The 25,553-nt window shown below is 33.7% G+C and overlaps 1 protein-coding gene across 1 annotated transcript in view; it reads right to left on the bottom strand.

The window, feature by feature from the left end:
• CEP128 (centrosomal protein 128) overlaps nucleotides 1-25,553 on the bottom strand; it is a 103,665-nt gene that overhangs the window by 33,451 nt on the left and 44,661 nt on the right. Inside the window, exons 17-18 of the mRNA XM_063160173.1 lie at nucleotides 24,321-24,380; nucleotides 22,455-22,647 (exon numbers count right to left, since the gene is read on the bottom strand). Of these exons, the coding sequence (XP_063016243.1) occupies nucleotides 22,455-22,647; nucleotides 24,321-24,380 (253 nt within the window). The remainder of the gene's footprint in view (nucleotides 1-22,454; nucleotides 22,648-24,320; nucleotides 24,381-25,553) is intronic.

Raw genomic sequence — 25,553 nt, 5'->3', positions numbered from 1 at the left:
CAAAGCAATGCAATTGTATATGAAAAGCTACTGTAGAACACTGCAGACTATTTTGACTCACAATAATTACCTCCTCTCACTAAAATGGAACAATTTTGCTAAGGAAAATAATTCACTGTGACAAAATATTAGAAAAGCTTCTTACAGTCTCTACAAGGTAAAATCCTAATATCTTGTATCATCATGTGTGACAATTATAGACATTAGCACATATATGCACATATGTAATTTTTCACATTTGAAATTTTATTTTGGAATTCTGTGGCTTATGCCATGAGTTCCTTTTCCCTTTTTCCTTCATTCACATAGTTTCATGATTAAAATCATGTTTTTGATAAATTGTAACATATTTAGAATTCTGGGACCTTGAAGTTATAACCTCATAAAGAGCAGGAAAAACAAAAAAACATGCTGCAGGCTTATGGCTATTTCAGCTATCAGAAGTTCACTCATAAGTTCTGCATGAGAAGAATATTGCTTTATCTAAGCCAGAGACTGACTTTGAATTCAGATGTGCTTCAGTTTGGTAGCAATTAGGAGAGTTATGAGATTATGAAACTGCCTTGACAACGTCAGAGGACTGAATTCTGCCAATTTCCTCAGCATCTTAGTACAGAACAGCTAACTGAAAGTATCTGTGTTTGCCTCCATAAGAAATAAACTTTACTGATACTTACATAGTTCATAAAGATAAGCTTCAATGATTTACAGTAGTAACTACAGAAAATATTCTGATATTAATTTGTCATTTTTCCTTTGTATCTCTGATCTTTTCTTCTTCTCTTGTTATGAAACCTTCCTGTGAGCACTCCAACCCTCTTTTTTCATAGCTTATTATTAATTTCTGATTGCATGTGGATTGAGACTTATTTCCAAGCACCAGTCCTTTAAGAGATGTAGATACCATGTAAAAATTTTTACTTAATTCTTTCACAAGCTGAGAGATCGACTCACTATTATTTCTTCTTGACATCAATGCCACTTTTTCCAAATCCTTTTTAAAAATTAGTCAAATTACAATTTCTTCACTTTGTTTTGGTGCATCTATGTTTTTCTGGATTGTTCTTTGGTATGCTTTTTCAGTGCAGTGATCCAACTGCCACATAAATTACTCTAGCCAAATGCACTGCCATCAACATTAGTACAAAAATTTGGGTTGAAAAGTAGCTGCCCTGTATGTTTACCTTGGGTATATTCCAGTATTAGATCTAAGTTGATAAAAAATTGCATTGTAATACAAGCTTTAAAAAAAATTAGGAGCAATGAATAAGTTATAAGAAAAAGGTGGGAAATGAAAAATTCATCCCCATGTCCCCTCTGACCAAAACCCTTCAATTATTATTACTTTGCTTTATTTTCATTCTAATGTAGTAATTAAAATGTTATTGTATAGGCATGACTGTTCTAAGTGAAAAGGTTGCTATTACAAGGTTCCCTTCAAACATCTTCCACAAATGTAAAATAAATTGAACTGATTTCTGCTAACAGTCTCTAGATTTGAAAGCTCTGCACCTCAAATTAGGATTATCTAGAATCCATTTACTTTATCCTACTCCTGCCTAAATCAGTTGTCCTGCAGGGTGCTTCACAAAACTCTGTCCCTGGAAGGGCAGGCGGGTGTTCAAGTTGTGTTAACTGACAAAATATACACCCGTACAGAGGCATCCTTTATCAACATATATTTAAAAATCAAGTTCTGCATTTCAACTGATGATTCCATTTAGTATTCCATGGAAAATAATGACACGTTTTCTCTAAAGCTGAAGTAAAAAAAAAAAATTAAGCCATATATATTAAACAGCTATACAAAAAGTCAAGTCATATATAGCATATATCATTCCTCTGGACATCATTTATCATGACAGAATAACTTTGCTTACTTGATCTGAAGAGCTCTGTTCATTTATTTTATAATTTGTACAATACTTCCCATATTTAAGTTCTTGTGCAAACTTATATATATGTTTTATGCTTTATGTCATGTGCCAGAAAATAATGTTGCAATAAAGTTAAGACAGAGAATGCATTATGTCTGCAATGAGCAGAGCAAAGATAGTCACTGGCCCTAGTGGAACTCCTTTCATCCATCCTATGAACAGCCTCTGAGCTTTTCTAATTCAAATTCTGTTCATAAAAGAAGTTGCACAGTGGCATGGGTTGCTACAACAATCCTGCTACCATCTTCTTTCAAGGCCTAATGTAACCACAGGGTACTTGGGGACTTTTCAAAGCAATGCATCATTATTCTCATGGGGCACAGAACACATCAATTTATAAATCTACTAGAAGAAATAGCATTATTGAAAAAGGAACCTTTGGGCATTGATGGCTCTTCTCAAAAGATGAATAATACATGGGAAAAGACAACAAGAGAAATGAGATGTAGAAACAAAGATATTCATCAGTATATTCCCTTTTTATTTCTAGCTAAATTTGATTATTGCAATCCAATAAGGAACTATAAGCTAAAACTATTAAAAAATCAGATATATTTAAGATGTTCAAAATCAGCAGCAAGCTCAGGACATTGTCTGTAAAATTAGGGATCATGCTTTTCTGCAGCCATACAAAACCAGTTTATTTACAGTGTCTAAATTCCAAATCATGTAAAGATTATATCTCACTGAGCTATGCATCAGTATACACCAAATGAGTGTCCTTGAAGTTACACTACAGTGACTTAGATGTGACTAATCAAAGTTACAGGAAAAATATAGGTTATGATTTAAAACATTCTGTCAGAATCATTATCTCTTACAGTTTTCCTGACACTGAACCACCACAGTATGCTTCAAAACACTGCAAATACTAAGCTGGAGATAAAGATTATATATTCCATCATACCACACTGACAAGTGAGGAAAAAAGGGTTATTTGAAAGGATTTTTCACACACAAACTCCACAGTTGTAAATTTTATTGCTGGTGAAAAGTATCAGCAAATAGATTTAGGAGCAGATATTTATTGATTTAAATGAGTAAAATGCAACAGTACTACCTTATTTATCCTAGCTGATCCATTAATATGCCACTAACTAACGAGAATGTTAAAATTCTTTTATGAACTAAAATGTTCAACTCCTTTAGCTTTGTGCTGGGTGCAAAGGTGGGAAACAGGAGATTGACTTTATAATAACTGGACCATCAATTTTTTTATTTCAAACACTGCATGACCCCCCATTTTAGAAACTGAAGAATATAATAGACAATATTCCTCTTCACATTCTCAGAGAAGATTGACATGCCAGAGAAAAATCTACAAATTGGACAAATACCACAATTTTATGTTTATCTTCTTCTAGCCAAGGAGAATGCACAAATACAGAAGTGCACACAGAGTCAATTCTTATAGCCATAGATATCTACTCATACAGTGAGAAACCCTAAAATGCGATTCAGTGAGGTGATGAGGACATTCACACTACAGCTCAGTTTTGAATTCATAGGCAATATGCTGTAAACTACCCTAGATATCTTCAGGCTACTGGTAGGTCTGACTGAATACTCTCACCTCTCCCTAGCAGTTGCAGATCACACAGGAAAATAAAGAACTCACATAATACAAAAAATACAGCTACTATGTGGCACTAAAGCAAGAAATCCAGGTTATTACCAGAAAAGAATGGCAGCTTGGAAAAAAAACTGTCAGCATAATTTTTGCATCATCAAGCTAAGAAAAGCTCTTCTCCAAAACACAAGTCAGGGATTTTGGATTTCCAACTATTTTGGATTTCCCAAAGTTTGTAACCCTAAACATTAAGGGTTTAAGTTATATAAGTGGATATCAAACTCTTGAGAAGTCACTTAATTAGACACTCTGATCATATTACCTTTAAATTTGCTTTGATCAAAAAGTGTAAGGCTTTTTTATGTCAAGTATTTCCCATCATTCTCACTTCAAATATGCAGCCTACAGCTTTCACTCATTTGGATATAATTCCCACAAAACTGCTGAACAGATACTGCAGCATTCCTGTAGATGCACAAGGCAGCCAAGCAGGTTTCCATCAAGTATGAAGGAATTTTCAAGTAGCTGAATATATCAGTTTCTCTCAGCTAGAAATTACTTATCTTGCTCACATCTACACAGTCAAGTTTAATCACACACCACTTACAAGTTCTTCCCTTCACACAATGAATCTGACATGAAGGCCCTGTTTTGGGGGTGAATAAATATATTTCTAGCTGAACCTGTGTAACCAAAGTGTTTCACAAGATAATACATATTAATTCATGTCCAGTAGAGGCAGAACAACTGCAGTTTTGCCCTGTACCTGTGTTAGGTTGTGATGAATGGCTCCACAGTACTGTGAAAACTGTCACAATCCAGAAGCACTCAGTTCTAAAGGATGTTTCAATGAGGCTCAAGCTTCCTACTGTCAGGCCCAACACTACAAATCATCCTGGCACTAAAGCAACTGAGATGTAAAATAGCACTGGCACCTACTTCACACTATTTTAATTGTAACAGTATTTGCCACACATGCAAGCCATGAAGGGAATTTCTACATAACCATATTATTATCATCTTGAAGGAGTTTTATAGAAATAGGTATCTCTTAGAACATTAATTTTTGCTAGTGTGGAACAAGGTCCATACATTATTTGTATTTCAGAACTGAGGGTTTATATAAATCTAAAGTGTTTATGTAATCCCAAGCAAGATTTTAAAAAAGAAAGGAAAAAAAAAAAAAGTCTCAAGTGATTTTTAACACTTTTTAGAGCTTTCCTAGTTCATTACCAAACTGTTATATTATACTGAGCACATTTCACTGTCTTTAAAGATTTTAGTTCAGTTCCCACCACTGCAAGGAATGCAATACTCATGATCACCAAGACCAAAAAGCTGTTGCTCTGCATCTAAATCAAAAGTTTTCTTATCCACATTGAAAAAGAGCTCCAAACTTAAAAGAATACAATTTTAAAAAACGAAGTGCCTTTTGAAATATTCTTTGCCTTTTCAGCTCCTAGTAATTTATTAGCTACTGTAGTTAGCAAGTTACATAATCAAGAATTCAAAATAATATACTTTACAGAAAACTTGAACTTTTTTGAAATTAATTCATTCTTTTGATAACTTTTAGGTATATACTTGTATTTTTACTGTGTAAATTCAAAGCAGATTCTTCAACTTACAGTGAGGCATTGGCTTACCCCAACCTGAAGCAGCACACCTAATCATAGCAGAAAAAGAAATAGAAGAAAGGGGTCAGAACTTAAAAGAAAAGGAAACAATTCACCATTCAGATTCCCTAAGAGACTAAATACTATATAAGAAACAGAACTGTTTTCTTTCTACTCCCTGAGGCTTAGGCAGGTCTGATATTTTGTAGCAAAACTTTTAAACATTCGCATCTCCAGTCTGGCCTTGTCTATATTTCTCTATTTGCACAGAAGCTAATTACTACTGGGGGGAAAAAAAATAAAAAAGGATAGCTTATAGAAGGGAAATGTAATCATTTAGGAGCTGTGTGGGACAACAGAGAAGTGTGATTTAATATTCTCAGAGAATTTCTATTCAAGTTATACTCATGAATTTTAGAAGACTTCTAGGAATGAATGATACATTATTGGGTTATTTTCCTTTCACTTTGATTGGTATTTGATATAGATATGCATATCTCCCACACTTCATTTAGAAAACCTCTTCCAATTTTTTACTTTTCCCAAGAACCAGTCCAAAATTCTCCTCATCAGTTTTATAACCTCTCTGTACCTTTCATTATCTGAACTACTACAGTGCCTGCCTTACAGTGAATTCACAAGTTCAAGACTGGATACATACATACATACTTTTTTTTTTTTTTTTCAAATACACAGCTTAAGTACACAAGATCCTTGGCCAAGTTGCTGTAACCTCTTCTACAGTCCACATATGATTGCATTGGAATAGTTTGTCTGAATATGAGATTAAATATATTAAAAAAACTAAACTATAAGGTTACCAATCAAAAAATTATAGGTCCTAATGTGCTGCTTTTTAAGAGGCCTTTATCAAAAGAATGAGAAGGCTTTTTTCCCAAGGCTTACATGAGATCTTTTAGTTCTATTCCTGGCTTCCCTCTATTCCTGGGAAATTTTCTGTGCTTCATTTGAACATGGCTAAAGAAAATATTTCTCTATCTTCTGACGTGAAGCTCAAACAAAGTGAACTGAAATCCACACAAAATATTCCTATGAACTTTCTTATGAATACAAAAGGTGACGACAGCCCAAAACTCCTCTATGTCAGCAACTGCCTGAGGTATGAGCTGGGAGAGAGAGCATGACTATTATAATTGTTTAGGACCATACTGATTCCCAACTGAAATTAGAGTAGGAGGAGTATGAGGGAGGGTTCACTTCCTAGATGCTTTAGTAAGTTCCAGTAAGTTTCATTAGGAAACAGTTAGTGACACAGACAAATAAGAAGGTTAATCTTGAAGTGAAAAAATAAAAATGCCTCATTCTAGTTCAAAGACAATTTCATTATGAAAATATGCTCAAGGTAGATCTTCTAGCTCTGTGAGGCTGAACTTACAAAGATGTGTGTATCTATTTACCATCAAGTTGTATATTCATATGTATTTACTGTTCATATAAATATAAATAAATATACAATATTATCAATAAATATACATATATTAGGGCAGCATGCTCATGAATTTTTTACCAATGGAGCATGCAATCAAAAAGTTTGGAGACTAGTACTCAGTATTTAGAACCTTTGAACAATCTCACTGTTGAAGTAAGCAGACTATGGCTGGCAGTTAGCATTCAGAATTTTTTTTAATAAAGGCCTTTAGTTTTTATAAAGCTGAAATGTTTTCTAGCCTTTTACTCCAAAATTCTTTCTTCTTAATACACCAAGCAGCATACATCGTAACACATGGAATTGAGAGGAAAAAAAGCAAAGTTCAAGTAAGAACAAGGTCAATTGAGAAGGGTGTCTATGGGAAGAGAAACTCCGGTAAGAATGAGGAAGAGAAGGGACTAGAACTATTTACAGTAAAGGGACAGAATGTGTTGCTTATTATTCAAATAGAGGCTCTCCCATGAGCAGAAGATCATATCCAGCATATCTGGATACGTAGCTTTTGAGCCATGAAAGATTGGCATAAACTAATCTTGAAGTGCCAAACACATCTTTGTATGTAGAACAGGAACAGTCTGTATGTTAATACAAATCCCTACAAAGATTTTTTTTATCTAGAATTATGTCATCTCCTAACAGCTGCCATTATGAAAAATTAAGAGGTGGTAACCCAGGTATTGCTTGTTCTCTGAAGAAGTGTCCAAATAAGCAAGCTGAATCACAGACAGAATAGAATCAAGGGTCTCTTCTAGAATCTAGACAGATGTTACATCAGAATTAACACAACTGGGATAGCAATAAAGGTATTAACTCACAGTGAGTCACAACTTCAGAGCTATAGAAAACCTTCTGTTTGCATTATTTGCTCAACTGTTATAAAGTCAGACCACTGGAATTTCAGTTTCAGGCAGACTCATTAATCAATCAACTTGTCTCAGTCTTAGGCAGCCACTTTTCATTGCCAGGAATACTAAATCTTCTACATCAGTGTCCTTGCACTATGGATATTAACCTGCTTCACTGCTACAGGATGCCACCACCATAGCTTTTCTTATTGAAGCTTTTACTAAGCCATGATTCTACTGACAGAAAAAAACCACTGCAGGATAGAATTTTCTTTATGCCTCTATTTAACAATTTCTTTAAAAACTCATTTAAATACACATATTTCACGCTAAATTAATAATCAGATATCAAGAATGATAAAACAACAACAACAACAAAAAAAAACAAAACAAAACAAAAAAAAACCACAAGAACAAAATCATGGAAAATTGATCCAGTAAAGCAAAACGTTTATCTGAACGGCGTGGCTTCTGCCATGAAAAATAAAATGGGATACACCAAATGCCAAAAATGCAGTTGACAATTTTTTTCCCATTATGTTTAATTAATGGCTTGGATAGCTGGTTTGGAAATGGCTTAGTAGTTTCAGGATGTTGGCATTTTCGGATTACAAATTATCTAGCTATAAAAACTGTATCCACAAATCTGCAACCTTCTACCAGAAGGTGTTGGTTGAATCTATGCTTAAATTAACGTTTTAAACAATATTAAAACAACCCTAATAATTGCAAGTTACCCTCCTTTTGTAACATCCTTTGTGTCAACATTATGGTTTTTTTCCATTTAATGTGCTTAAGGATAAAAAAAGGATAAGAGTATAGCAGGAAAAGCCAGCATTGTTACTGCCTATGCCCTCCTCGTACATGAGCTAAGAAACATTGTCTGTAACTGCACTTTAAACACAAAATCCAAACTTCAAACAGTAACAATGGTGAAATTCCTCCAGTCATTACAGATTCTGGATTATGCCTTTTATTTGCAGGCAAAAAGAGCAAAACGTTTTTAACTGCAAAACAAACTCCTCATAGCAAAATTTTTAGTACCATTAAAGGTAGTAATAAAATAATAATTTATTTCAGTAACCGAGACAGTATTTTCAAATTTCATCTTGCTTATCATCAAAGACACATATGCCAGAGACAATTTATTAACACACATACAAATGGTATTTGAACAGTTAAACACTAGATTTGGAGTATGCTGCCATACTTTTTTTTTTGGCTACTATTTATTGAAACATCTATCAGAAAACTCCAGCTCTTCTTTCAGACTATCATTACAGTGGCATGACTTAACTACAATAACAGAAGTCTCTTTTCACTTATAACTATACAGAATTTCTTATGAGGAAAAAAAAAGATGTAAAACCCTAAAAATAAAGATAATTGAGAAAATAATTGAGATTTACTGCATTTAGAAATTATTCTCAAACAAAACACAAATAGCGACATTCTGAATTTCTGCCACTGAGCATTGTGTGATGGTCGTTAATGTTTCTAAGGCCTTAAACATCAATTACTTGATCATACTTCTAGCTGAAACTGTTACCAAATATATAGGTATTGATTACTCATGCAACAGTAACATAGTCAACCAGTGCTGGAATTCAGGCAATAATGTTCCTACTAGAAATAAATCTTGAGAACAGACTTTAAAAAAAATCTAACATACAATGATTGTGAATAAACACTTCAGATTTTACACTTCACAGATTTGGCTGAGAGGCCATCAATTTTCAACCCTAACAATCTAATAGCACATTTATACTACAATGGAATTCTTTACTAATAGCTTTAAATAAGCTAATTTGGGTACTAATGGCTACGTAATCATTCCTTCTTCGTGTTCCACAGAAACCAGTCCAACCCAGCTGACAGGGTGCTAGCACCAAGTGCTCCAGTCCTGCCAGATGTGCTCAGATCACATTCTAGATGGCATTTGCAGCTGCATTTGCCAAAATGCAGGGAGGTCGCTTTGCTCCCTGCCTCTGGTTGAGCATTGCTCTTGCTTACTTCGTCCTGCATTGGCAAAATGACAAACCTGGACCTCCATAAGGTCTTAGTTCATTACAAGAAGAACAGCATACTGGCAAAAAACAGTCCTATGTGGCTAATAGAGTAATTTATGCTTACAGGAGGAGGAGAGGAGGAACAAGGGATGGAGACATGGAGCAAGGGATGGAGAAAGTAACACTGACAGGAGTGAGAGAAACAGAAATAAGAATTCTGCCTTTTGTCTGCAGTGATATTAAATGTCTCCATGAATGGAAAACTGCAGTTTGACCCACTAACTCATGATTCACTTGGATTAGTGTGTGTGAGCTATCATCACATCTGTCTGTAGCACAGATCTATGCAAGGAAACCAACAATGGCTTTTTCTCCCATAGCTTTGGTTAGAAAACCTATTAAATAACCTGGAAAGGAAAAAAAAAAATCAGCATTATATAAAATAAAAAATAGTAAGAAATGCCTGAAAGCAAGGTCCTCATAATAGTTCACACTTTAAACAGAAAATGCAGTTGAACACTTTTATCACTGCATATAATACATAACTCTTATAATTCTCTCCTGAATGAAGAAACATTTCCTTGCTGATAATGAATAAAAGTTTCCAGGAGCACACAGAAAGAAATTGAAATGTAATTTGTTTTCATTTACCAACTGCAAGCTAGAAAGATAATTTGTCATTTCTTGTTTTAGAAAATTTTGTTGATATGTTTATGGGCATGGTAGCTATATAAAAATCATTGTATGGCATATGTAAATGACAAACAGGAAATTGAATGCCACTTGCTCCAGTGAGCTCTCTCTTAATATCCTAGGATTTTCTTGTTTTGATGTTTATCATCCCAACCATATTTATGTGTATCAGCAAATTTCCTTTTGGCTACATCTGAAAGACAGCTGCAGATCTTAATGCAAATACATACAAAACTGATTTTGGACCTATCAGCTAAGGAATGGTCAATGATTAAGGGTATCCAGCGTTTTGAAGCAGCTAGTGCAGCTCATTTGAATTGAAGTAACTGGGCCAACCAAAGGAGGCCAACAGCTGCAAGACAGAAAGCATTTCTAGCCAAGGTCACTTGTTACTTGAGATGAGAAATTCTCCCAAGCCCAGAAGTGCATTTCTTAATTGGGCTGTTTGAAGATCAGAACTAAACAATCAAATTTGCAATGTTCACCGCATAGGAGAACAGGTAATACAAGAAGCTCAGAGATACTGGTCCAGAAATTAAGTTTCCCTACCAATCTCAGGGAAAAAAGGGAATTTTTAAGCAGCTTGGATGTTTTGTCAGAAGAGTAAAGCATACAAAAAGCACACATCCTATCTCCATGGGATTCACTCCTTGACACATGCTGTAAGAAAGCTTTTAATTCTACTAGATGGCACTATGTATCACTAGGACCCAAACAGCTTCTGAGAAAACACTTACTTCAACCAAACAAACATACATACACAGAGGTCAGTATACCTTATTGACACCCAAGAAAATGCAACTAGAAATTATATAATTGTCTATTACACATACTACATAGGAAGATGCAATAAACTGAGCTGGCAATTATGAAGAAAGCTCTAATAGCAATGTTTACTTGTCATTTTTTCAGCTGCAGTTAGGCTTTAAGTTTATTCCTTGGTGAGACAATCCTGTTTTTGTACTGTCCCACGGTAACTGATTATAGACAACTGAGACTTACCAGCTCAGCTGGCAAACATTTTAAGTTTCAGTGAATGGCACATTTTGCTTAACATCTAAAAAACTATTTTGAAATTTACACTAGCTAAATGCACTAACTTATTATTCCTTCTGCATAGTCAATTGCAAAAATTTACAATACAAGTCCAGTAAATTTTTTCAAGAACTTTCTATACATAGATTTGAGGAAGAAATCTCTCCTATATTCCAAAATAGAAGATAATATTAAGAGGAAAATTACATATATAATATTATAAATGAATAGCAACATCCGAACTTTTTTCTTTTCTTTCTCTTGTGCAGTGGAGTATGTGTAATTTTCAACTGACACTTGACTTTCTATTTCTGATCAACAGAATTTCTGGAGACTGATCACAAAAAACCCAAATTTACACTGCTGTTTTAACTGATTTAAAAGGTAAGAAGGCAATTATCTCACAATGGAGATTACATGGAGAAAAGTATATTAAGTATGAGCAGTATAATAAATGTACTAGAAAAAATTAATTTGTTTAAAAACACACTGCAAATCTTATTACAAGGTTGATGAGAGCTGCAAATAAATTATGCTTATTATAGAATTGCTTATCCCATTCTCCCAACACTACATAATTTTGACAGATATATTGAAATAGTAATCAAAGAAATGGCAAAATGACTGTCAAAATCCCACAAAAATACCATTGTAAATGGGAGACCACATTGAGTATTCTATATACCTAATCCTTTACCTATTTGCATTATAGTTGCACATCTGTTTAATCTCAGCAATGCGAATGCAAGGAACAAACTGAATTTTGCTAAAGTATTAAAATATTTGGTATGTTTTTATATCATGCCTCTTGCAGCATACATTATAAGCTATGTTGGCAAACAGAAACTTGCTGGGGCATCATCTCCTAGGTTAGGCATGGGTGGTACCAAGCAAACAGTAAATGTGCTTCTCTGGAAATGCCCCTCATGTATAACTGCTAAGAGATATAGGTTATAATGTGCATTGATCTGCTCATGCCTCCTGAGAACAGAGAAAACGACAAAATACTACTCTCTTAATATACAACCAATGTTGAAAATTCATACTGTTTATGTACAGTTTTTATACCCTCTAGCCATCTTTTCAGATGGCTAAATTTCTCTTCCCTTGTGTCTTTATATTACGTATAATAAGATATAATTACAAAAATTAAAGCTCCTGAGACCAAAAGTAAAGGTTTAAGCCTTAGCTCTAAAATATATTTTGTACTGCGAAAATATGGTTCTAAACTTTCTTCAGAAAACAAGAAAATAACGAAAATGAAAATCTAAGTGTGCTTTTCAGAAACTTTTTTCTACCTCTTACCCAGAAGTTTGTATGCTTTTCTGTGGCTTCTCTAATTTTACCCCTTTTTCTAGTATAATTTTCCTTTACTGCAACAACATTTGCTGCCAGAATATTTTTTTGACAACACCTTTTAATTGACACAAGGATCGTATCTTTTTTTCAGTATGACAACCTACTGTTTTAATAATGACAATAAAATACAAATCATAGACAACCTTCAGTATCAAAGTAATATTTAAAATGAATCATGCTGGGTTTCTCTACTCTGTCAAGCTTTCTGACAGCATCTTTTCCAGACCTACACTTTACACAGTACAATGTAAGTGCCACACACAACTGTGCTTCTCCTCTACACACTTGGTCATCAAAGTTCATTTGTCCCAAAGCACTAGCATGATCAGTAACAGATATTTTCCCATTTAATAAAAACTTGTTTTACTGTAAATGTGTGTCCTTCTGCTACCTTGATGTGTATTTTATACACCAGGAAATCAGTTTACTTGAGCTGAAATACACCAGCATTACAACTTCTGGAATAAATTCTTTCTTTTGGATCTCGTTTGCTCTGCTAAGGCAGCGCAAACAAAGTCTATAGAGCAATTTAAAATAAGGCAGTGCAAACAAATCTTTAGAGCAAACGAAAAAAACAGTCATCTCTTACAGGACACAGATTAAAAACACTGCTCAGGAAAAAGAATAAAGTCAGATAATCTTCTTGGAACCAGAGTACACGTGCAACTTGCACCCTATACTTCAGGGCACACATCAGATGAGAACAGTACATATGCAACAAATTTTAAAGTACAAGACACCTGATACTACTTTTTCTTGACCTGGTGTTATAAAATATTATTCGCATTGCTAATTCAGACGGAAAAATAAACTACCCAGCTTCTGATGATCACACACATTTACAGAGCTTATACAGGTCTGTAAAAATGCTCTGACTATAGCTGATCCCAGTGATACTATTCCTCTTAATTGGATGCAGTGTGGTTCCTGGATCTGTCCAATACTGTTACACTACAACTCAAGTAAGTTAGATTATTACAAGTTATTGAATCATCATCAACAAAATTTTCAATGAACAAAAAGAAATTAATTATGAAAACCTTATGAGTAGCAACAAATAGAATGCTCAAGTTCAATCACACTATATTTGTACATTGCCACTTCAGGAAATATGAGACACTAATTTTATGAACTAAAAGCATTTTATGTTGCCATTCTTATAGTAAGAGCAGATTAACGAATGAAAAATGCATAATCATGCTGCTGAATGGCCCACATAATCATACCATTGATTCTCAATTACAGTAAGGATGGAAATTTTCATAACTTAGTAGTAATAACACTGTCTTTTTTGTAAATAATTATTTGGAAATCAAAATTCTTTCCAGATAAAATTACAGCAAGACTTTAAAATATTTACATTAATCAAGTTATTTTAGAAGTCACACACTGAAGTGTTTTAAGATCAGATCAATATAAGAGTTGCAGTGTACTGTAAAAACCTTAGATTTTAAAATACAATCATTCCTGAAACAGCCAAAAAAGAAATCTTAAAAGCTTTCAGTTTTTGTACCCCTCATCATGCAATCTTCCCACAATATCAGAAGCCAGTCTGAAGATTTTATACTATATACATATTGTATATAACATACATGTATCAGAATGGACAGAGTATTTTTGTATTTTCAAATTTGAGATGTTTTTGCAACAACTTAAAAATACTTCAACCTTAAAGTTCAGATCTTAGCCTACTGTTGCTTATTTTCTCTGTTTCACTGTAATACATGAATAGTGCATGGTAGAAACTCATTAAACCAGTCTGTGTAGATAAGTCCCATTGACCAAGGATGAAGTATTAATATTTCTCCAACTTTTAAGAGAATAAGTATGTATATAGTAGAATATTCACATTCCACTCTTATGTAAGAAGCCACTTTAATAAAACATAGCCCAACATACTTATAATCCCTTTAATACACCTGAGAAATATCAGCTCAACATTCCCAACAGCTTGGAGAGGAAAGCCCCTTCTTCCTCAGACACGAGGATGACACCAAGCTGTGCAAAACAAACTCACTCTCAAGTTCCATGACTCATGGCTCATGTCTTTACAGAAGCAAGGCATCTGAAAAACTAAGTTCTCTCCCAATTTAAATATGCGTCTGCTAAAAAATAAGCTGGTTTTTAATAGGCATTAAAAACTTGATAGGGTAACTGTGGATTGCCAAACAGCTGTAAGGTCATTGCATTACATTCAATAACATCCTAACTAAATTCTACCCTTTGATCTCTTCCTTAATAAAAATGTGCTCCATGGATTTTAAGCATGTTGCATTAGAACAAAATCATTTCACTAGGATTTTTCATTTCATAGTGTGTCTTGCAAGAAACAGTATACTGTCTGATCATTTGATTTCGCAAGTAGAAGCAGTTTCCCATACAGAAAACATTCAAGCCTTATTTTTAGAAAATGCTGCTACAAGAATTTCAATCCAATCAAGAAAGTAATGTTCTACAGTCAAGGCATCGAATATAATTAAAATCAGGAAGACAAAGGTTTATCCTGGCAGCTGAAGAACATACAATATTGATGCAGTATGTACATATGCAGGAAGTACATACATATATATTTCAATGAACCTGTTTTCTTGGGTTTGCACTTCGTCTCTTTTTTTAGTGGTAGGCACCTCAATTCACCAGGTATACTAAAACAAAAAAACAAAAAACATATCCACAACAAAATCACAAGTGTTAGAATCGTGAAACAAAAAGTAAGGTCATAAACTTTATATTTAAATGTTTTCCACTAAACACAGATTTACATACTAGCAATACATAATGTTGCACAAAGGCACTGCTCAAATACCCAGAAATAAGTACTGCAATATGAACATGTGTATTTTCAAAAATAATTCTCAGAGTAGAAAGGTAGTGTAGAATTAAGAAATACAGTTGAGGAATAGGAGACCAAGCTTTACCCTCAGTTCTCTTTTTTTTTTGTTTGGTACATAATCACGAGCAGACACATTCTCTCTGACTCAGATACTGTACCTGATTAAGCAAACAAATAAAATTTTACAGCAACAATATTTACTAACAGTGCTTAATGACCCGCAACTCAAGTCCTTTAAAAAAGGCAGAAGTATCCAAATAATGCCCTTGACTATGTTATGGCTTTACCCTAGAGACATAATAGATGCAGACAAGAAAAATACCATGACATTCTCTCCACTCTAAAGATTCAGATCTATATGCCCAGTATTATGTGTCTGTAGTTTTAAAAAAACTACATAGAGGAGCCTGTTATTTAGTAAAAACAATTAGTAGCTAATTGTTCTAATCACTCATACTATATGAACTGTACAGTTAATTTGCTTGTCTTGCTTGGCTCTAAAACATTTTTAAGGAATTTCCCCTTTAACTACAAAATATGTAAAGCATTTAAAAGTAGCAATCATGTCTAATTTTCTCAACAAAAAAAAAAAAAAAAGGAAGGAAAAAAAGATGTTAGATATAGATAGTTATTACCCTGAACATGCTGATCAGAGTAAATATCCAACCTAGGAATTTGTCATATTTAACCCACTAGAAGGGAAAAAATGGGCAAACAGATTAAATATCACTTATTTAATTTTTATATAGAAAAATCCAAAACCAGCTAGACTTCCTTTTTTTTTCAAGAATTTGCTTTAAATGTATATTCTGTAATTAAAATTATTTTGTTGTATACAGTCAACATTAAGAATTGGTTTTACTGATGATCAATTCTTCTCAAACTGAGGAATTGTTTGGTATTGACAAAAAATTCCTCTGTCAAAGTGAGGAATTTTTTAGTACTGACATAGCACTTAAACTTCAATTTTCCACGTACACCATATCATTAGGACTCATTTTAGGAAAAAAAAGGATCTTGAATATCATGTTAGCTGAAAGGATATAAAAGCTTTTAACATAGCAATGAATTACACTGAAAATCATACTCTATTACAGCCTGAAAAATTCTAGGCAAAATCATTACAACAAGCACTAATTTTGAAAGACATTGAATCTATGACATAGCAAGATGCAAGATTGTAAATACTTCTTTAATTTCAAAAAGTTTACTATACTAAATCATAGCATTTTTTTCATTTCTGCTCAAATATCAAACATGATTCATTTGTATTTTAGACTAAGATGGCTTTGACCAAGGGAATAGGCACAGGAGAGGAACAGGAGAGGAACACAGAGCCCTTGGTTCAGTTTTATTTCCTATAAGACAGCGTATTATTTAAATAAACTGACATCTTCTCAGATATTGATGAGTTTCTTCAGGATGTCATTGTTACCTAAAGAAGAATAAATGACAGATAGCATGCTTCTGTTACATACTTCTCAGAAAAATATTGAATTCAAGACAAGTGTGGAAGTACCTGTGTTGCTTGGAGTAGAGTTTTTTTGGTTGGGTTTTTAAAATTTAATAGCTGTAAAATGGTGATATCAGTTTGGTATAGAAACATAGTATATAACCTGAAAGCATCACAGCACCTTTCATATTAATTCAAGGAGTCCTGATAAAGCTGTACAGTTGATTACAAGATTCTTTTTATTACACAGTGTTAAATCACTGTTAAGCTGTAATTGTGCTTATAAAGAGTCCAATGCCATCATTTCAACAGCTGTAAAAAAAACACAAAAAAACCACTAGATCATAGAACACCAGCTATTTTAGCTTGGTTTAAAGAAAAAAAGTCATAATTCACAAAAGAAAGAAAAAATGAAATAAAACATTTTAATTATTTAATATACACTGAATCCTCATCCCCCAGGTTACTTTTGTTAATTTTGGTTTAGTTTCTGGTATGTACAGGTAAACCAAGAAATTAATCTAATAAATATAGTCTCTTACTGTTAATGAGCAGTACAAACTCACTAACTTAAAGGACTCATCATGCTTTCCACACCAAAAAACTGTACATAAGTTACAGATAATCATCTAAAGTATGTGATTCAGAAAGAAAAAAGAAATCAAAGGAAGTCTTTAAAAGATCTTAGCTACAGTTTGATCCCATCTCTTACCTTCTCTTTTTTACAATGGCAGCCATATTTTTATGAGTGCATAAAAAGATAATGTCAAATGAAAATGGTTCCAGAAAACAAATAAATAATTACAGCAATGCACGTCCAGTTAGATATCTCCAGTTTTCCGATTTAAAAAAATTCCACAGGGCATGATTTCTAAATGATTTGGGTTTATTTCCATTCTTCTAAGACTCTGAACGCAGGTTCATTTTGGCAAAGTTTAAAAATAACTTAGAAGTCCTCCCTCCTCCTTCCCCCATCACATTAAAAAAACCAAGCATTATTTAAAGGGCAAGAACACTATTAAGAAGAAATAAACTATTTCAACAGTAATGATTTTCAACTTTATGAATTTTGAAGCTCACTATGAAAACCAAGTACTATGAAAAGTTTCTCTGAAATCCTTCAGACTCCTTCCTGTATGTATGCTTAAAAGAGTGTTCTCTCTAGTTGATGCTCCCATCCACTGTTCAATAAAAGATGACCTGAAAATACCTTGTGATGTTTCTTGTTGCCACAGAAAGGACTCTTGTTCATACAAGGGCAATATCATGCAATATATGAGAAAAAGAAATTTAATAAAAAAGAAAGAATCAAAGCTGAAAGGGCAGATTCATGCTTAAAGTTGTCTTCAAAACAGCACATGTACTTTACTATTTAATGAAACATAATAGGTCATAATTGAAAGATTTTAGACTGTTTTGATTTTCCCAGGTTTCCAATTCCTCAGTTTAATAGCAGAGATTGCTCAGTGTCAGTATATTTACATTCAATGTACTATAATGTTTCTTATTTTAAATCTTTACTCTTTCTGCTTTAGTGTCCCTGACTCAAACAAAAATTGGAACTCCTGACTTTAAAACAGAAAAAAGAGAAATATAATTTGAAAGATTAGGTTTTGTCAGAGCACGGTTTTACCTACATTTTTAATCTACTTTAATATACCAGGCTGTTTTGAGTTTATGTTATCCACAGCAGTTGAATAACAGATAATCCTGACTGAACATAACAGAAAAAAAAGAAATTAAAATCAATTGATGTCCTGCTTCAGGAATCACTTCCCAAAATCTTTGCAAATTTTACTTGTTTAAAGTGATGAAACGAAAGGTAACTGTATGATTCATAGAGCTGACACCACCACTAAAACCAGCTGAAATATAAGTCTTTAAAAACTGGATTTTTGTATCCTCGAATATAAGACAACGCACAATGATAAATGCATGAGTGATAACCTTAATACATAAAGAAAAACACCACACATTTGCCCAGAACAGTTTTGTACTTGTGACAAAGGCATCTAACATTAGTCTATCACAGCTCAGGACTACAGCTCTTAACTTCCTAAGCTTTACTTAGCAGTATAAATATATATATATATAAGTATAGGTATAAATGTTATATAAGAGATTCTAAATATGCAATAATTCAGATGTGATTGTAGAGCATTATATCAGTAGACACCGAGAAAGGATACAGAATACATCCTGCATCACCTGGGACTTGGTGTGAAACAGTTTTTGCAGAATATTTTGACACCAATTAAATCAGTTGTGTAAATGCAAGCAATGCACCTCCTCTTCTTACATCACTATAGCCATACTAACATTGTTTCATTAAAAAAGGAACAGATATGGTCTTCCCAAATATGTCAGGTCTTATTTTGCTAAAGATTTATTTGTTGACTGTCCGTGTCTTCTCTGAAGTAGCAGTATATTATCCTGAAACAAAAGAACTGTGTAGACTTCATGTCCACCACTATATAACATATTCTGTCTAGCTATATGCATGTCAATATATTGCAAGATTTTCTTGGAAAGGCAATTAAAGTATATCTGAGTTTATAAAACCATTGGGTCCACCCAGGATCAAATATAGACTTTCACTGATTTGAATCATGAGCTTTTCAGACTACACCGTCTGGCTAGATCATACAGAAATACAATAAATGAAAGAAATTCGTGCCAGGTCTTGGGTACAATTGCTGACAATGGCATTCAAAAAATAATAAAAATAAAATTCTTGTTAGCTAAACTAATTTTAAAATTGTTCTTAAGAACACCATGGCATGCTCAGTGATTCCAGAATGCAAATTAAATTCTTAGCTAAGAAATGGGAACTTATGCATTTTATTTCCTCAGACCTTTGTCTATTTTCTTAACATATTGAATACCTAGTGCAATAAATTTGATTCTAAGACCAAAACCACTCCAAGATGAACACAGAATCCAAGCTGTTACTGAAATATTCCATTGTGTAGCATGCTAGATAAATACCTTATTAAGTAGTGAACTGCATCCAATGTACCAATCTACAAACCTGATATCAGAAGTCAAATCCTCTTCAATTCTTCTGTATTTATAAATATTGCTAGACTTCTGAATTTCTAAACTCACCATCATGATATTCTTATAAAGAAAAGAAGACAAATGTAGCTGATCTTGAAGCATCTCCAGATAACTATGAAACTCCTGCTACTCTGTAAACAATCCTGAAACTCTGTGCTTCACAACTATATTTTCCCTCATTCATATTCTCTCATGGATGATTCTCTGTGTTAGCTTACTTGTATTTGTCAGGATTATACCACATGGACAGCCAGTTTATACCACCACAGGTACCACTGTGATAAGGTTGACACTTCTACAGAGATTTGTAAGTAGGTTTTAAAAGCCTACAATATCCCAGCTATTTACAAATGCCTTGGTGAAGAGAAAATACAAAAAAATACATAGTTAAAAGTTTTAGTAAATCTATTTAAGCTAATAAAACTTCCTAAACATGTTCATCAACAAAGCAATTTAAATATTTATGCCACCTACTTTTGATATGTCCACCATAAATCTCTATTTTCATTCTTTTTCCCCAAAAAACTCCATTAATAAATTACATCAGATCCACAGAAAGGAAATTAAAAAATCAATTTCTTGAGAATATAATTTCTCTGTCTCATTTTCATAAGTTTTGATTTATATGAACTTAAATTAATGGACTACTTTCAGACTATATCAGGTACTCAGACAAGAGGTTTGTGTCAGTGGGGACAGTCAACCACATCCATGGATATTCATGGTTATCAGAGAATCTGATAAAACGCTCCATCTAAAATCAGCACCATTGCAACAGAAAATATTTTCATCCATTTGATCAAATTTGACTTAATATCTATTTTATTTAGCAATACCTTAAAGGATACTTTGGTGTTAAAAAAAAAAAAAAAGTGAAGGGCTTTTTAATCAATTAAATACATTCTGCCTTCATTTGCTTTATTCCTGTACCTGGGATTTGCCTGTAATTTCAATACTGGGTGCCTTAGTACTGTGTAAATACTTCCATTTTTTATGCTTAAGTAAGAAAAGCCAACCAGCATTCTGTATCTTTAATTTAAATTTCTTATCATTTTGATGGATTGCTTTCTCCTTTTGGCTTAACACCTTTTTTATGCTTTTAGCTGGGTTTTCTTTTTTCCCTCTGGGAAAGTAGCTTTTCCAATTTTCATGTTCAAATCATTTATCCATTAAACTATTTACATGTTTACATTCTTGTATTACTTGCTTCATAATCAAGGCTGGGCTTCTCACTCATACTCTTACAGTATGTAAGAGTATTCGCTCAAATTATAAAAACAGTCAGACTCTGTCTTGCACCTTTTTTAAAATAAAAACCCCTTTTAAACATTTAAATGTATCCCTTAGTGAACGACAGTACTCAAAACTCAGATTAACAGATGTGCATTCTGTTATTTCTCTACCTTCTGCAACTTCTGAAAAATAACTGGTTTGGTATAATGAAGATCATAATTTTCAAATTAAAAAGAAAAATCTAAGCTGACATGACTGTAAAACAAATCAATTAAATTCACGTGGAGATTGTAAATCCATTATTCTTGCATACATGGTCACATGCACTGTCATGACACACACATGTCAAAAAAGATATAAATAAAATTTAAAAAAACCCCAAGTGATGTACAGTGTCACTGCTCACCACCAAGCAATGTCCAGCCCCTTCTCCAGCTGTGATTGGCTCCTCCCAAACTCTCCTGTGTTTGTACACTGGGAATAATATTGTAATACATGGAATATACCTTTGCCAGTTCCCCTGGCCTGCCCATGTTCCCATGCAGCTATTTGTGCACCATCTCACTATTAGAGCATGGAAAACTGAAAACTGCTTGACTTAGATTGTAACAAGTAAATCATCAGTGTGTTTTCAACATTACTACCCATATTAGCACCAGAACACAGCACATTTCAGCTACTAGGAAGAGCATTAACTTTATTCTTACCAAAACCAAGCAGTTTTGTTTTTTGTTGCAATTCACAAAATGTTTTCATTAAGTCAACTGCTAGAAGCTGTAATTACATTTACTAAAAGTTTACACTTAGCTGAATCTACATCTATCAGCACAAAGTGACAATGAACAAAATAATGAAAGAGTATACTTATTCTGCCCAGTTCTATCAGTATGGAGTCCTGAATAAAGGCTGGAACAAGATTTCTGAAGAAAATCTAAAAGGTGACACCTTTCTTCCAAAACTGAGGGAACAGAATACAATGAAAGATCGTACCATGACACAGTGAGCTGTGCAATAGCAGTCTAACTCACACTGCCTCAAACTCTTGTATAATCCCTTTTTGCCCAGGTCGTGCAATGTCCCAGATGGTACAGCTGGGAAATAATTTCTCTATCCACTGTGTGTGATGTAAACTCGTGTGTTACTCAGCCACTGTATGGGTTTGAAAGGTGGCTGATTGCATCGGCCTTTTTGTCAGCAAGGGAAAACAAAAAACCACAAACAAAACCTTATTCTTGGTTAGCACTAGCCCACTGCAGTTTGAAATAATTAGCTGATAAAATGACTGTGCCATGGAAATTATAATTAATAGAATATTAAATTCTTTATCCCTTTTATTAACAAAAACGGAATCCATAACATACCTCTTTTTTCTCTGTGAACTTCTTCCAAAAGTTTTTCCTGTTTTTTTATCTGTTTAAAGAGAGACTGATGCTCAGTCTCCTTTATCTGTGTGAAGTGCTTGAGCTGTTCTCGGCTCTGCAGCAAGTAGCATCGCAGCTTTTTTTCCTTACTTTCTCTTTCCTTTACCTCCTCACAGAGCCACTGAAGCTTAGTCTACATTTAAAACAAAAGGTACAATAAAAAGTAAAGAATTCTAATAAAAATAAGAAGACATAAATGTTCACTGACCAAATGATCGTTGGACTCACAAATTACTCATTTCTAGCTATCTGAACAATAATAACAGAAGGCATTTAGATATATTAAGAGAAGAAAAGTTGATTTTCAAGAGACCCAAAAGACATATTTTGGTTGATAATTATATGAGAAAAGTGATTTTCTTTAGTTTTATTTCTTTTAAATCAGAAGCATGAATTTGCTAGGGTAGATATGGAAATTCACATTGAATTAGTGCACACATATGCACCAAGAGATAGGCCTTCCTTTCAAAGTACCTTTTTCTCTCATTTTAATGTTGGCAGAATTTTAAAATATTTCCCCTTTCTAAAAAAGTGACATCAATCCTTTCTAGTCAGAAAAAGCCAATATTTAAGGTTCACTCAGAGGAGAAAAAGATCTCATTGATAAGGTTGTGATCAATTTAGTAAATCTAGAAGTGATGAAATGGAATACAGTATGGAAACTTTCACACAGTATTTAAAAACAAAAGAAAATAAAAGTGGCACTTTAAGCAGTCATTCATTCTAAACTTCCCTCTAGCAGCTAAACAAACTTGGGTTTGCAAAGTATTAATAGGTGGTCTTTAAAAAAACATTTTAATAATATGTGTCACTTTTTCAAATAAAGAAAACACTTCCTCCGTAACATTTCTCCCTTGATTCCAATCTTATTTCTGTTATCTATGGTGGAAGCCTTTCTTGGTCTACAAGTCTTACAAAGACCACATGCCATGAATAATCCTCTCTTACATGCAAACATTTGCAATTTTTTTTCCTTACGTCAATTCTCCTGTGGCTTCGACCTTTCTATATGAAGCAAAACCACCAGTTGTATTCCACAGTATGTGATCTATTTTAATAATGAGAAATTTACTTATTTTAAAATATATTGGGTCAGAAGTGTGCTATGTGTGTGAGTTGAGGGAGCTGGAGGAAAGCTGCCAAATGAAAGGCAAGACTTATGAGTTACAGTCATCACCTTGAAGATGTTCTCAAGCATGTGTGTCCCCATATTATAGGATTTGAAAGCTTCAATGGGGAAAGAAAAATCGTTCATTTTCCAAGAATCCAATCTAATATATTTTAGACTGAACAAATACCAGCCTTATTTAAAATAATTTCTAGCCTTGTGATACTGCTGTAAGAGAAACTTAACCTGCTAACTACATTCTCATGCTTTACTCAAAAAATTTGAACCAGATCTAAAGGCTATCACTGCTCTTACTTATATGCCTTTTTTTTTGTGAAAACAACATTGCTATTTATTTTGCTATAGAGATGGCTATTTCTTGTTAATAGAAACATTTGGAAAATTATTCTATCAGTTGAAATAAAAGTCTGGAAATATCAGAATAATTGCCAAAGGAATGCTTTTGTATTTTTTCTTTTACCCTTGAAATGCCATTTTAAACGGACTTTCAACTAAACCAGATCCATCCACTCACAGACTCACCCCCTCACTCGAGTGTAATATAGGGTTAGGGCTGAAAAGGACCTTAAGGATCATCTAGTTCCAACTCCCAGATATGTGTAGGGACACCTCCCACTACATCATCAAATGCTGAATATTAGCTTACTCAGTAAAATTTCAGGAGGTTTGACTATTACCTTTGTTTCTGCTAACCAGCGATGAGGATCATTCGGTACTGTTGGTGTAAGGGATATCGCCTATGAAAAAGCAGGTGACAAAGAAACAGACATAAAATGGGAATTAGGCAGAGGAGGAAGAAAGTCTTTTCTTCTTACTGGAAATTCATCAAAGAAATACATTTCTTATCAAGGAAGATTAAGCCTAGTGCTTGACTTCTCTCAATACAAATATTTATCCATCAAATTCCTCCTGCTTACTCAAGTTGCAGTGGCATCTTCTTGAAGTAAAGGGTGAAACTTTTCAGAAACCTTAGCAATACCCGAAGTACTGGGCAGAGGAACAATATTATAAATGAAGATGCTTATCTTTAAAAAAAACTAAAAATTCATACTAGGACCACAAAACTAACTTTTTTTTCACATTAACTGTCTAGTCAAAAACTCACACTCAGAACTGGTTTAAGTTGGCCAGCGATAAGAAACCAAGGAGAACTGTATAAACAGGGATCTGCAAAACCTTATCCAGAAACCAAAAAAATCTTCACAAGGTGAGGAACAAGTCCAAGAAGGCATGGTTCAATGATCAAAAATCTGGCAACCACAGCAGATTATAAAAGTTAATTTTAAAAAAGACCTATCTGTAAGGATACAGAAGAGAAAGCTTGTTTGTAAAATACATTTTCTTAGAATTCTCATCTAGTTTTGTGCTGCAATACCCCAACTCCATGTATAAGTGGAGAAATGGTGTCAATCACGAAAAAAAAAAATCTATTTCAAAAGCAGCCCAGCCCAGTCAAATGACCAAGAGCGACAAAGTATTTTCTGTTTAAATAGCAAGACAAAAAAAAAAATGTAATCTGAATGTACTCTGGGTTGTAGCTAAGGCCAAAAGGCCATTAGGTCAAGTACTTGTAAGTGTGGCGACAAGCTGAGTCAGACAGTCTGTTCTCACTATTCTCAGAAATGTACAACGTTGATTTAAGAAGATCAGTCATGTAGAATCATATGGAGGGAGCAAGAGTGGTTTCTCTACCTGGGGAGCAAATGAGAACGCTCAGAAGAAAAGCTACAGGGAGACAGGGGCTGCAGGAGAAGTAGCAAAATAGCAAAAAAACGTTCCAGCAAGCTACCAGTTTCCTGAAAATTTGAGTCTGAGTTTTCTGGATACAAGGACGTGCTCCTCAAAAGAGGAGGGTATAAACTCTTTCCATTTTCACTATTCAGTTCTCTACATAAAAAAACAAAGCATCC

Source organism: Melospiza melodia, chromosome 6, assembly GCF_035770615.1.
Source record: "Melospiza melodia melodia isolate bMelMel2 chromosome 6, bMelMel2.pri, whole genome shotgun sequence".
Taxonomy (NCBI): domain Eukaryota; kingdom Metazoa; phylum Chordata; class Aves; order Passeriformes; family Passerellidae; genus Melospiza; species Melospiza melodia.
The sequence above is the reverse complement of the archived record's forward strand: the minus strand, read 5'-3'. Positions and strand labels throughout refer to the sequence as shown.